General features: G+C 44.1%; 1 protein-coding gene across 4 annotated transcripts in view; it reads left to right on the top strand.

The window, feature by feature from the left end:
* Nucleotides 1-15,249, top strand: part of FGF13 (fibroblast growth factor 13) — a 263,266-nt gene that overhangs the window by 202,971 nt on the left and 45,046 nt on the right. For all 4 annotated transcript variants that reach the window (XM_037407800.1, XM_037407802.1, XM_037407804.1 and 1 more), the window contains one exon: nucleotides 5,102-5,205. In XM_037407800.1, coding sequence (XP_037263697.1) covers nucleotides 5,102-5,205 — 104 coding nt within the window. The remainder of the gene's footprint in view (nucleotides 1-5,101; nucleotides 5,206-15,249) is intronic.

Here is a 15,249-nt window from a genome sequence, read left to right as displayed (position 1 = left end):
CAGGTGAAATGTTTCATTTTAGAGGGCACTGGAATATGGCAGAGTAAGCGCTAGATGCAATAGGAAGTATCTTGTCCCGTCACTTGCTCCCAGCCCTTTCCCACAGCCTCTTTAATCCTTTTGGCATCCCTATGTTAACTTCTGAGTGGCAGGAGGACCTCGTTTCGCTGTGGGAGGAGGTCTGCAGCCACGGAAGGTGCTGGCCTTAGGGCAGAGCACAAGGGGGATCCGTAGGGACACCTGAGCTTTGGCTCCAGGTCCGTCCTCACCCACGGAGAAGGTGGCGTGGAGGCTGGCTCAGTGCAACGCTGAGCGGCTGCTGCCATCTTACAGAGTTCTCAGTGCAGCCATGACATTTACGCTAAGAATGATCCTTATGGACCTTAAAAGTTGCTTTTTTTTCAAGTGAATGATCTAATATTTGTGATTTTAAAAGTCAGTACAAATCTTTCAGGACTTCAGGGTTTAACCTAATTATCTTTAAAAAGAAAAAGAAATAGGCAAATCTTACTCTGTTATAAACCAGAGCAAATATCTGAAATTGCATCTTTTTTTTGGTTTCATTCAAATATTTTCCTTGGAGTCCCTCTAACAGGGATTCTGAGATTTGAAGCAAGGTAAAATTTATGGAAGTACAAATGCATCTGTTTTTAAGATATCTTTTGTTTTCACTGTGTCCTTAAATTTACCATAACCTGATAACTTCCAAAGCAAATCATAAAAACTCCTTGTCGCTGGATATTACCCTTCCAAAATGCTGAATACTTAAATATAATGGAAGTATCCCAGAAATGGTTGCAGCTGGGCTGCAGTACCTAAGTGTTCAGAACAGAGGAGTGTTTTATCATAAAAAAACCACATGCTTTTGTATATATTCCTCTTTCATGTAAGGTCAGTGTATGGACCTGAATATCCTGCAGTCCAGAATTTATTTTAATTGTAACATTTTTAATGGAGCTAGTAAGAGAGATTGATTTTATGCTATGGATCAGAGTCCACATAAGGGGCTTCCTCCAAAGCCTTGCTCACAGGACTATTAAGTGGATCAGGCCCTCTGAAATCCTTTCTTCAATATCTGCAGAGACATCTCTTGTTTAGCCCATATTTGAGCACTGCGGGTAAGCCATACGACTTGTAGCCCTTTCCAAACGCAGGAGGACTCCTTCTGTAAGACCATTTGCTTTGCAGCGCAGTGCGATAATTAAAACTCCCCTTAACAATAAGGGGAGCATCCTCAAATTCAGCTGTGGCCAGCAGAGCAGTTGCACAGCGCTACGACTCTGCAACTGCATTTTTTAGAGCAAACCATAGCCGTAGTCCACCTGGTCTCCAGACAGAGTGTTGGTCAGCCTCCTTTAAATTTCAGAATTATTCTTCCCTGTTTATGGTAGGGATGGGGAGAGCTTGTGGCCCCCAGTAGCCAGCTGCTGTTCCGTGCTCCTGACAGCTGCCTGGGGCCAGGAGCCTACATTCTCCATCGTTGGCCACCTAGAGCTGGGTGGGAAGTTTGCCTGAAGATCCCCCTTGGCTCATGTCTTGGGAGCCATTGTTTCAAGCTTTGCAGACCCACTGCTGCATGCGGGGCTCACAAAAGCAAGGTCACATCCACAATTGCAGGGAGTTTAAAAGATAGATGAGATTTTGGAGCACAGTTTGGGCAGAAAGCAAAGCATGGATCTGAGGAGCCATAGCACTCATCAGACCTTGGTTTTAGCCAGGAGTCCATGTGATTTGAAGTGCCTTGTGGAAAAAATTTCCTGGCTGAGAAACAGATTTTGCCTCATTATATATGTTGAATAGGGCAAGGTTTTAAATCAAGGCAGAATTTATTCCACGATTTTGGCAACACAAAGAGATTTCAAGACTGATAAAATAAGAAAGTATAGGAAACAAATCCTGCAGAAAGCGTACAAAGGTCCAGGTGGCCAAGCCAGGGATGACAGAGACCTCACAGTAATGGATAGACTCATAAATCCAGCTGCGGCCCACTGCCTCTTATTTTGCAGCTCTAATTCTCTGTCAGCTTGCATTGCACAAGGGCCATAGCAAAGATCATCTGTCCCTTAGGCATCACCAAGCTTTTTGTTATGATGGATATTATATCCTTATTTTAAACAGTGCAAATGTAGTATGGAAAGGCTAGGATGCAAATAACTTTGCGTTATTTTATGCTATTTGCATTATTTTATGCTAACGCAAATAGAGCATAGTAACAGGCAATTTATTTTCCTGTGGCTCTTTTGCCACCTTTGCTGTCATATCCGCCCACATGAGGGTCAAGCCCTAGAAATGCGAGAGCATCCCAAACCCATTGTCCGCAGCACTGGGTGCTTGCACAGGAGGGGGCTCATGGCTCTGCTGCTGGCCCCGTCAGCGTTTGCTGGTCACAGACAGGCCGCTCCCTGTTACAGAAGCTAGGCTTGGGCTTGCTGCTGTGCGAGGATGGTGGGAGCAATGGCTGCTGCTAAAGGGGACAATCCCCTTTTTCTGGTGCAATGCCTTGGAGACGGCAGCTGGGGCAGCCTGGCTGTGTCCTGCTGTGCGGGCATAGGACAGCTTGGCTGTGCACCCCTCCAGCAGCTGGTCCCTCTGCCCCTCAGCAGAGGCAGTGGGCAGCAGAGCCAGTGTCCCTCCCCCACAGCCCCTTTGCAACATCCGATAGTTTGTGCCACAGCAGCTGCTAATGCCACCGATGGCTAAACCACCTTCTGCGTGTGCCCGGCTCTCGTCTGGCCTCAAAACAGAGCGTGCACGTTTATGGCAGGGAGACGCGTTCAGCTGCTGCGGGAAGCAGCGGAGCACCCATCGCAGTGGGTACCCCAGCCCTCCCCTGGCAGAAGTCACTCGGCCTCGTGTCTCTGCACACTTTGCCAAGCACAGTGCAGCCAGGAATCGCTCCCTGGAACCTGTCTCTGGCTTGTGGCTGGGAGCTGTATCTTCACGGCTGTCCCAGGCTTTGCCCTGCCCTGAGCTGATCTGCTGACAGGTTCGAAGCACTATTTACAGCAAAGCCCCTACTCGTACCCTCGTGCTGGAGATAGCCAAACGTTTGCCCTACTCATAACTATGCCATTAAGAAAGCACCTTTCGGAAGAGATCTCCAGGTTCTGCCTGGATACTGAGCTTTAAATTGTGCTCTCCTGCCTACACAGAAATCAGATGCTGCTTTTTGGGGTTGAACTGCAAAAGGGGGCTCACCCAGGGAATATTTACTGAATCAGACAGGGAATATTTTCTCCCCAAAATAAATTCAAGTATTTGGTAGAATGAATGAGAAATCCATTGCCATTAGCATTTCCCATACTGAAAAATATACGTTTTGATTACCAGAACCTGCACAGAACTAGATGATTTTGTTTTAGTGAAAAGAAAGCCATTTCTGTTGATTTTTTGCTTGGGGTGAGTGCAAGGAGGGGCTGCGTGTGTGCGTGTTTGTGTCTGCATGTACACTCGTGTATATGAGAGGGAAAGAAAAACACAGGTATGATTTTATGATCTACATTTATTTATTAATTCTGCGTATTTCCACCTGCTCTGCTATATTCGACCACTGTAGGAAGCTCAGCCCTGAAAGGTGCCCCAGCCTCAGAGCAGAGCACCCGCAGTTAGTAGTGTGACAGCCCAGCCGTGAGCGTGTCCCTTGGCTGCTGCCCCCCCCGAGCCCACTGCACCCCCTCTTCACTGAGCCAAGGGGCTGGGATGCTCAGGTTAACCCAGGACAGCACATGGAGCTAGAGGTCCAGCTGCCTGCTGGAACAGAGGCTGTTTTCACCAAAATTTAGTCCTTTGTCCCCAGTGCGCAGTGTTAGGTTCTGGCCATGCCTTTATCACGGACGGACATGCATACGTTTGCTCTTTCCTTTTTGGATACACTCTTGACAACCCCACACTCAGAACTTAGGATCTGTATTAAATGTTGGCAAAGCTGCAGGTTTTCTTTTAATTAAATATGACCATTTGGGGGTTGTCAGGCTGAAAAAGGACTTTATAATGGGTCATAATTCTTAGCTTATACTTTTGGAAAAATAAGAGTATTTCAAATTCATAATTCAGTTTGAAATTGGCTTCAGATATACCAAACTTCAGCCTAAAGCAGACCAGAGTTTTCCAGCCAAGTAATTATTTCATCTTATTTCTGCATTTATACAGCAGGCTGGAAGGAGATGCTTTGGGTTATGATAACAATTCTTGAAAATTTTCTTAACTCCCTTTTATTTTTAACCCCACGTATTGAACACAGAGTACTGTCCTCAACTCATTATTACTTGTGTTCAGTTTTAACGTATCCATGAATCTAAACTGCGGCAGAGCTTTGCTTTTTTTCTTTCTTAATTTGCCACTTCACAAACCGGAATCTTCATTTATTGAAGAGACATTTCTCTGCTTATAAATACTGCCACTGTTAGCATGTGTACAAGCATAAACGCTAGGAGAACATTGGAAGCAGCTCAGTTTTGAAAGCACAGATTTAAGGCTTGATCTAAAGAATATGTTACCATTTCATTTCCTTTTTGCAGTTATTTAACTCTGTTTTTTCAAACCCATTCTCCTCTCAAAAAGAGAAAAAAACCCAATGAGTTTTGAGTGGAAACATTTTGAGATGTTAATGAAGGTTTTTAACTTTCCAGAATTTCATCTTGCTCCTTCCTTTTGATCAAAAATATGTACTGAATTTGCAAAAAAAAAAAAAAGTTTTGATAATTTCGAAAGACTTTCTGTTTGTTTCTAGATTACTTTTTTTTTTTTTTTTGCACTTATTGTCAGAAAAAACAAAACCAAATTAAGTATGTCCAACTCTACTCAGCAGACCCTGGATTCTGCTCGTGAGGCAGGTAAGTCCTTTTAGCCCTCAGTACCTCCAATTCAATGTCGTCAGAATGGGGGAGATGTGTTGATACCCTCTGTAGATAATTTCTGAGCTGTTGGTGGAAATTTCTATAGAAGAACACGATAGTAGCAGTATTGTTCTATGGCACCTGCAGAAATTAATATATGCATGAATGGGCATTTTTGTTTCATTCTGATAATTGTGGTTTAATTCTCTGTCTAACCTGTGTACTCTAAAGGATTAATTTTGCTCTCCATCTCCTTTCTCTCCTAGCTTTGTTTAACCTCATACCTGTGGGTTTACGAGTGGTGGCGATTCAGGGGGTTCAAACAAAATTGTATCTGGCAATGAACAGTGAAGGATACCTATATACATCAGTAAGTAAACATTTTTAGTCTTTATCTCACTGAAATTATGGTAAGAACTTAGTAAATTAATAATTTACTGTTTCAAGGAATGTGTTTGTAAGCTATAGACATGAGATTCGACAGCAAATTCAGTATAGTGATGACAGTCTGGTTTTAGCTTATTACTCTATTTCCATTATGAATACATATGGATGTATGGAATCAAACTACGGTGCCTTTGATGCAAACTAATTATCTTGAAGTGTGAAATATTTTTAGAAAAACAACCACAATCAAAACCCCAAGCAGAAAGGATGCTCTCTCGGTCAGCGTGCACTGGTTGGGCTAATCAGTGAGGGGTACAAAGGGAAAAGGACAACTTTGTGAATCACATATGTGCCTGAACACATTCTGTATCTTCCCACATAATCTCTATTACTGTTATTAAAAGGGATTAGAAAAAGTAAGGGTTTTTTGTTTGGCCAGGATTTTCAAATAGAATTGGAACTAGGTGCCAAAATCTTATGGCTTCAAGTTGCTGATGAAGAATGTCAGTTATTAATTTTCAGTGGCGTTTCTCAAGAGAGCAAAGAGTGTTTTATGGAAAAAAAAAAAAAAAGGACATTTTTAAAAACAGACATTTTCCAGTTAAAAACATTTAGTGAACTATGTTCAGGAGTTTTAATTATAAAGTCTCTAATAGATTTTTCCCAAGGAGGAAAACAGAGGAAAATTTAATTTATTATCCACTACAAATTATTCTCTTCTCTGAATGATTCCCCTGAGGTGCCTTTAATAGTGATAACAATCAAGTAAACTTACTCAAATCTCTCATTTGTTTTGCAGTCCTGACAGCAGGGAGGAGGGGCAGCTTTGCATATTTTTCCTCTTGTATGTGCCAGAGCAAAAGCAAATTAGAAGTGGTTATGCTGCTGCACAAAGTAAAATCTCAGCGAACGGCATCAAACTCTGCTTTTCTTTTTACTCTGGCTATTTGCTTAGTGCGGTTAATCCACAGATCTGTTTGCAGTAGCCACACAGCCATATTGTGCAAAGTCCCTTAATCCCGTGTAGTCACCGTCCTGTGACTGCGCAGCGTCATTTACATTTGCACTGCAAATGTACCTTTGACTGCACCGTGCGTTTTCCTTTACGTTTGCATCCTCAGCTGCTCTCCTGTCTGGCTGCCCACTCGCTGGCCTCTGCGGGCTCCAAAGAATGAGGAGTGGTACCTCGTGTCGTGTCTCTGGGTGGGATTTGTACCTAAAGCACCATGCACAGCGAACCGGCTTGGTTCGAGTAGGTCTCATCTTTTCGTTGCATGCGTCCTGGAAGAATCAGATATATTTTGGAAAGATGCAGAAAGCAGGGTGGGGACAGATTCCGCCACTGTTAACCTACAACAGAGCAGTAACTTCTCATTGCAAGACATAACTCTGGGGTCAAAGGGACCGCTTTGGGTGAAGTATCACTTCTAACATCCCTTGACATGAGGAGGAGGGGAAGAATATAACCCTTGTTTAGATTAAGTCCAGCTCCTAGTTTAATGGGTATCTAGGCATCTTAGGCAGAGCTCAGAGATTCACTCTGGTTGTAGTTTTTGCTATTTGCATTGACTAGGGATAGTTCTTCATGTGGTCTTCCTTGAATCCTTTAGTATCTGTGAACTTAATTGTTGTTGCCATTGCAAAATTGTAGAATCGTAGAATCATTTAGGTTGGAGAAGACCCTTGAGATCATCAAGTCCAACCGTCATCCCTCTATTCTCCCCTAAGTAACAAGGGCCATTTTTGTTTCTTTATCAAGTAGCTATATTTTCTTACATTCATTCTTTTATTCATCTTGCACCTTATGGTCTTGGCAAGGCCTTAAACAGACTTGTCATGTTGTTGCGCTCCAAATTCATATTCTTAACTACTACTCACAAAGACGGATGTGAATTTTACGTTGATCTACTTTCATAAAGAGAATTTCCACCCAGGTTCTCAGTAATTTCGGGTTTATCACTTGGTGTCTTCTGGTTTAGCTGTTTTGTGCTTTACAATACTTGCCAGAACTGCTTGGCAGGCAAAACCCAGCTCACGTCTCTGTCAGCGCGCCCAGGGAATGGAGGGGGCAGGTGAGGAGCATCTGCCCTTACTTCACCTGCTGTGCAAAAACTGTCAGAATTGTAGCTCCAGCACCATTTTTTTGAGTGTTTCTAGCACTTCTTTTGCTGATCATGGTCCTTTCAGCAAGGGCTACAGTCTGACAGGGAAATCAGCTCTGTATTTTGGGCTGGATTCTTGGTTGATGGAAATGAGTCCCAAGAGAGCTCAGCTGATTTATATGAGCTGAACACTCACCTGTTCAAGGGATGCCAACAGGGAATCCAGGGAACAGATCAGCTCAAGTAACTGACATCCATCTACACATCCTGAGGGCTTCCAAGCCCTTACAGGGATGTGCTCCTGAGGAGGATTTTGTCAGGAGCAGATGGATGGCAACATGGGATTGACCAGGAGCAAAAGCCCCACAAAATACTGTCAAATTCCTGAAGCGAGAATAAAGGGAAAAATAGAAATGTATTTAAATCATGGATAACTGTAACAGATAGCTGCACAATTTCCAGAGAGAAATGAAATTAACATTGATGATGCAATGCAGTAGGGAGAGAGAATTGGGGTCTATGTCATGATCAATTTCTTTTGGTTTTATTGTAACTCTAGTGCTTCAGTCATGCTCATGTCTGTGCAGAACAGTTTCCTTCACATTGCATTGCTGAAGGTTATAGATTCATTTGGTAAACGGTTTGAAAAACGCCCTAGTAACATGCCATCCCTGTTCCTCACCCTGTGCTACTGTCTGTGCCTTGCACCTGATGGTGCCTTTTAGCCTGCAACACTTCCAAAACACTGCTCCTGATAAAGAGGCCATTCAGTCCGTGGCAATTACCCCACTGGTAAATAGGTAAATAAGACATCTGCCTTTCGGGGGGATAAATGGAGGCTCAGCTGAGTGCTTTCCCACACCCACATAGAAAAAAAGCACGTTAGGTGTAACGTGCCAGGTGTCCCTTTTCCATGTGTTGTGCACTAAATTGCAATATTAAATCACAGTTGCTTTTCATTTTAGCGACTGTGGTGAATTCTTGTGTCTTGTTCCTTATGGTATATTTGTTAGGTTTGGGCTGTGCAGCAACAAAATTTACTTAGTTGATTCTGAGTGTCCTGTGTATGTAGAAAATGTGTCCTAGCCACAACCTATTGCAGTTTTTGGCAGATGGAGAGTATCTGCGCATCCAGTTTGGTAATTTGTTGAGCTCTGGCACTGGCCTTGCCTGTTCTTCCCTAGCAGTCTGCCAGGATGGGGATTCAGGTATCTGACCTCAGAGGTAGTCTGCAGTGTGGTTTGCTTCTGATCCAGTGACTGTACTCAAGAATGAAGTAAATTTGCTCCATGAGGAGATCAGTGATGTATAATAAATCTGCAGAGAACAGATATCTGAGGCTGGCTGCCAGAGTTTATAGATAGTTTGCGGTGTCTGTCAGTTAGAGCAAAAATAAGATCTTTAATGTAATGATAAAAGCTCCTCGGGGACAAGGAAGCAACTCAGCTAAGCAAAAAAAAAAACCAAAACAAAACAAAAAACCACACATATTATGTTAAAATAAATATATAATTATCTACATTTGTTATAGAAGCACATTAAGAGTCCTGGACTGCAGGGAAGGGAAGCGACCTTGGTCCTCCCCGCAGCCTGCCATGCTGCCGCTGCTCACCCAGCCCTGAGCAGTGTGTGCCTCCTCTCCACACCAGCTGGAAAATGTCTTTTCATATCACACAAGAACAACACATTTGAAATGTGGGGGTTTTTCTGTAGCCAGTTTCCTACCAGAGTCAATGGGAGCTGTGTGACCGCATCTCCCAAGCTGAGTCTACCCTCACAATTTTATTTGGAGGGACCTTGTCAGGAGCTATTTGAAGCTGTTGCTCTTCCTGCCGTTTGTTGCTTGAGCACCCATTTAAAATGAAAACACAGGGTTTGATTCATCCCTTCTTACACCTGTGTCATGCTGCTGCAAGATGATTTAAACAGTGTCATGGCACTGCTGTCTTATGTAACCACATAATGAATCATGCCCTTTTGTCTTTTATGATGGCTTTTATTTTTACCTTATTTTTCTTTCTATGAATGACTGCATCTTTCAGGTGACCACCACATATGCTACACTTGAGGGTTTTTCAGATTTCATGCCCTGTGAGGTTCTTGTGTTCTTTTGTTGTCTTGAACAAAAGAATGAAAAGTATTTTAAGGTGCTGTTTGTCAGACGTAGTCCTAGAGCTATTGCTTTCTCATTAAAGTGATTGCGATGTGACAGAGGAGGCTCACAGTGACACAGAGCAGCAGCTGAGTGAAGTTCATTAAAGGGAAGGCATGTATGTAGGTGAAGAGAATTGGGTGTACTGTTTGAATTCTACATAGGTTGAAACATAACCCAAAGTACAGCAAATAAAAAAAAAACCCAAACAACAACAACAACAAAACAGTCTGAGAACATCTAGCTGTGTATTTTCTGTGAACCATCATGTCAGAGTTTTTAAAACCATTTAATGATTGTCAGTGAAATGCATATTTCTCCTAGAGAACATTTCAGCCCATGTAATTGTGTGCTTGTTTAGCCTGGGTACATTGTCAGAAACAGTAAAACTAAATGTGTACTGCTCATTGCATCCTTCTGGCTGGACTCAGGAGCCATGCAACTCAGCATGTAAAGAGTGTTTGTTTTCCATCTTGTCTTGTTCTGGGTTCCTGTGATTTGCCAAAGCCTTTGATTTAGTAGTGTCACATGTGAGTAAGCTTACAACTTCTCCCAGGTTGGATGGTGCCCTTGTCTAAGAGCAGTCCTTTGCCCTGGCCATGCATGGTAGGGCCCAGTCTGTCCTTCCCTCCTGCAGCCCCTTTTGACTCGTTTATTGGAAATTCAGGGCATTCAGCCTTTTGTAGGATGGATAATAAGAAGTATGCTACATGGCAGAGTTGTTTACGCTTGCTTTGTTGGCTATTCTAGAATGTCAAATATTTTTGAGTTAATAGAGCTGCTGTACGTGGCTTAATTTTACCATTTCTTGTCTGATGCGCTCGGTACGGAGTTAACATAGGTTTAAGGAGCACTTCGATATAATACCCTGTGCAGAATTTTGCATATAATTTACCCTAAGAGAGCATTCAGCTAACATTGTCCTCTGTATGTAAAATAGATTGTCATATATAAATTTGGTACCTGCACAGAAAGTAAATATTGTATGAAGTGTGCACATTGATTATAGTCAAGAGAACTGAAATGTGTTTAAATTCTCAGAGTGATTCAAAAATTGGTTTTGGTGAGCTGGAGAGAAGAGAAGTTTGTGCATATTTTAATACTGAGCAGTGCAGCGGAGACCTGCTGTAGTTAATGGGAATGGCTGGGGCATTTATAATGAATTACTGGCAAAGAGCATTTTTGCACCTCAGGGAAATAGCACAAACCAAGAGATAGAGGAAATAATCAAAAGATTCATCTAGTTAAATTTGCACGTCAGTATAAATCATTTTTTACCATGAATGCTCAAGTGCAGACCATACCTCAGTATAGTTCACTCTCTTCAACGACAGGGTCTTAGACACAGCTGCAGCACATTCTTTTTTTCATCGCAACACCTTGCTCTGTGCTGGGTAAACACGCAACATCTTCACAGTGAGGAGGGCTGCTCTGGCCCCCCATGACCTGACGTTGTGCTGACAGCCCTGGCTGCTCCTGCTGCCCCACAGCAGAGGTGGGAGAGCAGGCAGGCGAGGCGTGGGATCAGCGCTGGGACAGGAGCAGGCTCTAAGGAGGTTCCCAGGCACTGTAGGACCAGCCCAAACTGTTAAATGTTTTCTGACACCTTGAACCACAGACACTGCTCTAAATTATGCCAGCAGCTAAGCTCAGCAGATGCAAACAACTGTGCTCGGTTCAGCCTTACAGCAGCGTTGCAGCACAGAGGTGGATGCTGGCTGGTGCCTGGCACGGCAGAAGCTTGGTGGGTCTCCGTCACAGCATCACAGGCTCCTGATAGCGCTGCCCAGATGGGCGCTCCCTGGCTTAGGCTGTGCTCACAGGCTCATCCTGTTACCAGGGCATCTGCCGGTGAGTTTTGGGGGTTGGTTGTGAGCTGGATGTGCCTAGCAATGTAGCTGCAGCGCCTGCTGCTCGCAGACTTGCCTCCTGCTCGCTGAAGGGACCAGCAGCCCGTGGCTTGCTGTGCCTGTCTGGCCCCGCGCTGTGATGTGGGACGCTGCTGGGGGTCAGATCCCTGGGGAAGCGGGGTGGTTTCCTTCAGCAGGTCTTCCTTAAGGAGGTATGTGCTGGTCGGTCTCAGCGATATGTGCTGTTGCTGAGCGGTGGGGTGGAGAGATGGATGCTGTTTTGTTCAGGTGCTTGTCTCTGCTGGGATCAGTGTAGTTGCAGATTTCGGGAGACAGACTGCCTGCTGTCTCCAGCAGAAAAGTGGGGAGAGCATCGCCCTCCCACGGGAGAATTATTAGGAGACTCGGCAAGCTGAAAGTGTTGGAGCTATTATGCAGCTTTTCTCTACAAGTCTTCCCCCAGGCATCTGAAATCCACAGAGGTGCCGCTGCGCATCCATCCCTCACTGCAGGTGGTGGGAGCTGAGGGTAGTCAGCACCTTCTAAGACAAGGCTTCATGAGAGAAGCCAAAGCATGAGAAAGCGATGCTTCAGGTCTGTGCACTGGGCAGATCCAGACAGGCCCACAGTTAGATGCCTGTGCAATGGTTTCCTACCAGAGTGGCTGTTAAAAATCAGCAGTGAAATTGCTGCTTGTGCAAGAGCAATTTCATGTCCTATGAGAGAAATAATATACCTGTGAAGTAGATAAAAGACTAAAAGTGCATCCACTCTCTTTGTTAGCCATTTGCTAATCAATGCCAAAGTCCTTGGTTGAAAAGACGGGAAGGCTTTATAAACTCAGACTTTGGATGTTGCTCAGAGCAGAAGTCTAGGACTCAGCAAGCTCAGAAATGCGGCTGAAGTGGCAATGTAGCTCATAAGGCCCAGTTTTTCAGTGCATTGCACTGCTCGCTGGGATCACAGTGACACAAAACCAGCATGCTTCAAAAAAAAAAAGCCTTGGCAGAATTTGGAGCTGGACCTGAGTTGGATAGTTTGGCACCTGGATCACACACTGCTTGCTTCCAGCATCGCGTTTCGGCCCCGCGCCAGCAAACAAGGAATACTGAGTTCCAGGACTTCTAGGCTACTCACAACTCTTCACTGTCACGTTGCAAAGCATGTTTGGCAGGCAAGAGTTGTAAGCAGATAAGGACTTACTTGAGCAGACGGTGTGAGTTGCAAAGTGCAAGAATAAGAGCACTGCCAGGTTCTCAGCGTGCTCAGTTGTGGTTGTATACTCGGATCACCAAACGCCGGATTACATTGCTATGATTCAGCAGAGCCAATGAGAAATTTGGTGTGGGTGCTACACATTGTGACCCATGGTGTAGGTACCTGTGGGGTGATGTGTGTTCCTACTCCCTGTAGGGCTGAGCTCTTTTGCAGTTTGCTGTGAAAATATGTATGCTAGTATTTGTGTGGATTTTTGAGTTGCTGCTTTTTTTTTTCCTGATATGTATGAAGCATCTTCCAGATAAGAAGCAAGATAACTTTGCAAACTTGGGCTGTTTTTTAGAATGTGGCTTAATTAAAAGCAAATACCATTATGAAACCTCCCTTTCTTTCCTACGCTTGCCTTTCCTTCTAGAAAGCTGTCTGCCTTCCCTACTTCTGCCCAGAAGGGCTTCCCCTCCCTCTCGTGCTGCAGGTTGAGCTAATGAGCAGCTCTTGTCACAGTGACTCAGCAGCGCTTCTGCCTCGTTACACTGGCTCTGTAACCTGCCGACAAGATGGCTCACCCCGGCGCTCACAGCCTGCTGCTCGCTGTAAATGCCCATGTGAAGATGAACATCTGAACAAGGATGCTGGAGCAATCAAGGACAGTCTCCAAGGACTCCCCAGACCAACAGGAGTGGGCTGGTACTGGAAAACAAACTCAGAACTTGAGTAGTAACTAACCCAGGATGATGCTGAAGCACAAGGGTCATCATCACATTTATTAAATCTGCAGAAAGTGTTTTCCACTCGGCACATGGTTCAGCTGGGGAACACATTGCAACAGGATGCCGAGGCTGCCATCATTTCTGTGGGTTCAAATACCATTTAGGTAAATTCTTGAAAGAAAAATGCTGCAAAATATGATGATGTCATGCTTAGGTGAGAAATGTCCTTAGCTCACCAGAGGCTGGGGAAGTGTGCTGAGAAAATATTGGGATAAAATTCCTTTTTTCTTATACTCTCCCACAGCCATCTGCAGGTAACCAACAGCTTGAGAAAGGTGTGCCCTCACCAGTCAGTCCTGTTGCTGCGTCCTGTTGGTGTTGTCTTTGTGGGTTAGTTTTCAGGAGGCCGTTGCTGCTCTGATAAGAAATACCCAGAAGGGTGAGTTAACCCTGGTTAAGGATATGCAGGAAAAAAAAGTGGTTGTGGTGACAGTAAGGGACTGGAGTGAGAATGAGCTGCAGGAAAAGCTGAATGAGGAGATGGAAGCGTGCCTGCTCCTGCGCGCGCGTGTTCCTACGCCTGTGCTGTGTGTGCCTGTTGCTGCAGGGCAGGACCTGGAGCTTTGGCTGTTGCAGCACTGCTAGGACAAACAATATTTGGCAGGTCCTGTGCTAAAAGTAAGTAAAGGGCAGTTCAGTTCCCCAAAATGACTATCTGTCAATCCAGACTGGCTTCATCAACAGATCTGTCGTGTGGGGGTATTCGAGTGACTTTATTAGACATGTTTTCATGTCTTTTTATCTTCTTGTAGCCCTGCAGTTACGACAGTGCTAAGAGGAAGTGAATTCAGTTCTGTTCCTACTTGGCAGCCTCAAGAGAAATGTTTACTGCTTTCTGGCCGTTTACATCCTTGCAAACCCACTGAAAGCATCCTTTTCTTGGCAGAACTTTTATTGCACGTGATGAGGTGCAAGAACAGAATCCAGCTTGACTCTAAAAGTTCACATTGCATTTGCGGTGAATTTGCAGTCAGTCAGAAGGCATCTTTCAAAAAGTCTACTAAGCAAAACCAATGGGGAATTGGTGGGCAAGAAAAGAGGAGTCATTATCCCCAGGATTCTGAGTTCTATGGTTGCTTTTGGGAACTGCAGCACAACTGAAGGGGGTTTCCAAAGGAAACCCTGTTACTTCAGTCACAGAGAGCCCGAAAGCCATTCTTTTGGCGTGACTTCTCAGTACTGAAACCAGAGACACTTGTCTGAGTCCTAGAAAGCAGGATAAACACGGCGTGTGGTACAGAAGCTAGGCAGGGACAAAGGAAACAGAAAAGTTGTCATATTTAGGTTATGCCCTTGAAGCCTTGGTTTCAGGAGCTAACTTTTCCATACATAAGCTGATTCTTGGAGGTAAGCTTGCTGAATTCCTGAATGGAAAAATCTAAACGATGTGGGAAAGAAAACAAGTCTGTTGAATAAAAATAGTATCAGGAAACTTGAATTCCCATACTGAATTGCTTTCGTTAGGGAATCCAGGATTAACAAAAGAAATATAGAATGAATTAGGGAGTCTTTGGATATAATGTCAATATAATAGCTTTTACCAGCAGCTTGATGGTTTAAATAATTGAACAGATAAGACCTTTCATATTTTATGTTCTGTGGATGCTACAGGTGCTATCACATTGTTTTTCATTTTTGTAATTTTACCCAAACAGCACTGAATATTGAGCGGTACAGTTCTTCTAAAACTAAATCCACTAGGGAGCTAAGCAAAACAGGCATGATAATTGGTGAAGTACAGTTCTGTTTATTTAAAGCCTCGGGAGGTATCTAAAAATCAGAGAGCTGGTGTCAGAAGCACAGCACAAGAGGCTGTCTGCTTTATAAAACAGTCTTCCCCTTTCCTTGCTGTGATGACTTTGGAGGAACATTAATGAGAGAGTCAATTTAGACCTTCCATCCTCATCCCCAGAGCATTTTCAGATGTTAAAAAAA

Source organism: Falco rusticolus, chromosome 14 (assembly GCF_015220075.1).
Source record: "Falco rusticolus isolate bFalRus1 chromosome 14, bFalRus1.pri, whole genome shotgun sequence".
Taxonomy (NCBI): Eukaryota; Metazoa; Chordata; class Aves; order Falconiformes; family Falconidae; genus Falco; species Falco rusticolus.
Note: the sequence above shows the minus strand (reverse complement) of the source record. Positions and strands in the feature narration are given on the sequence as shown.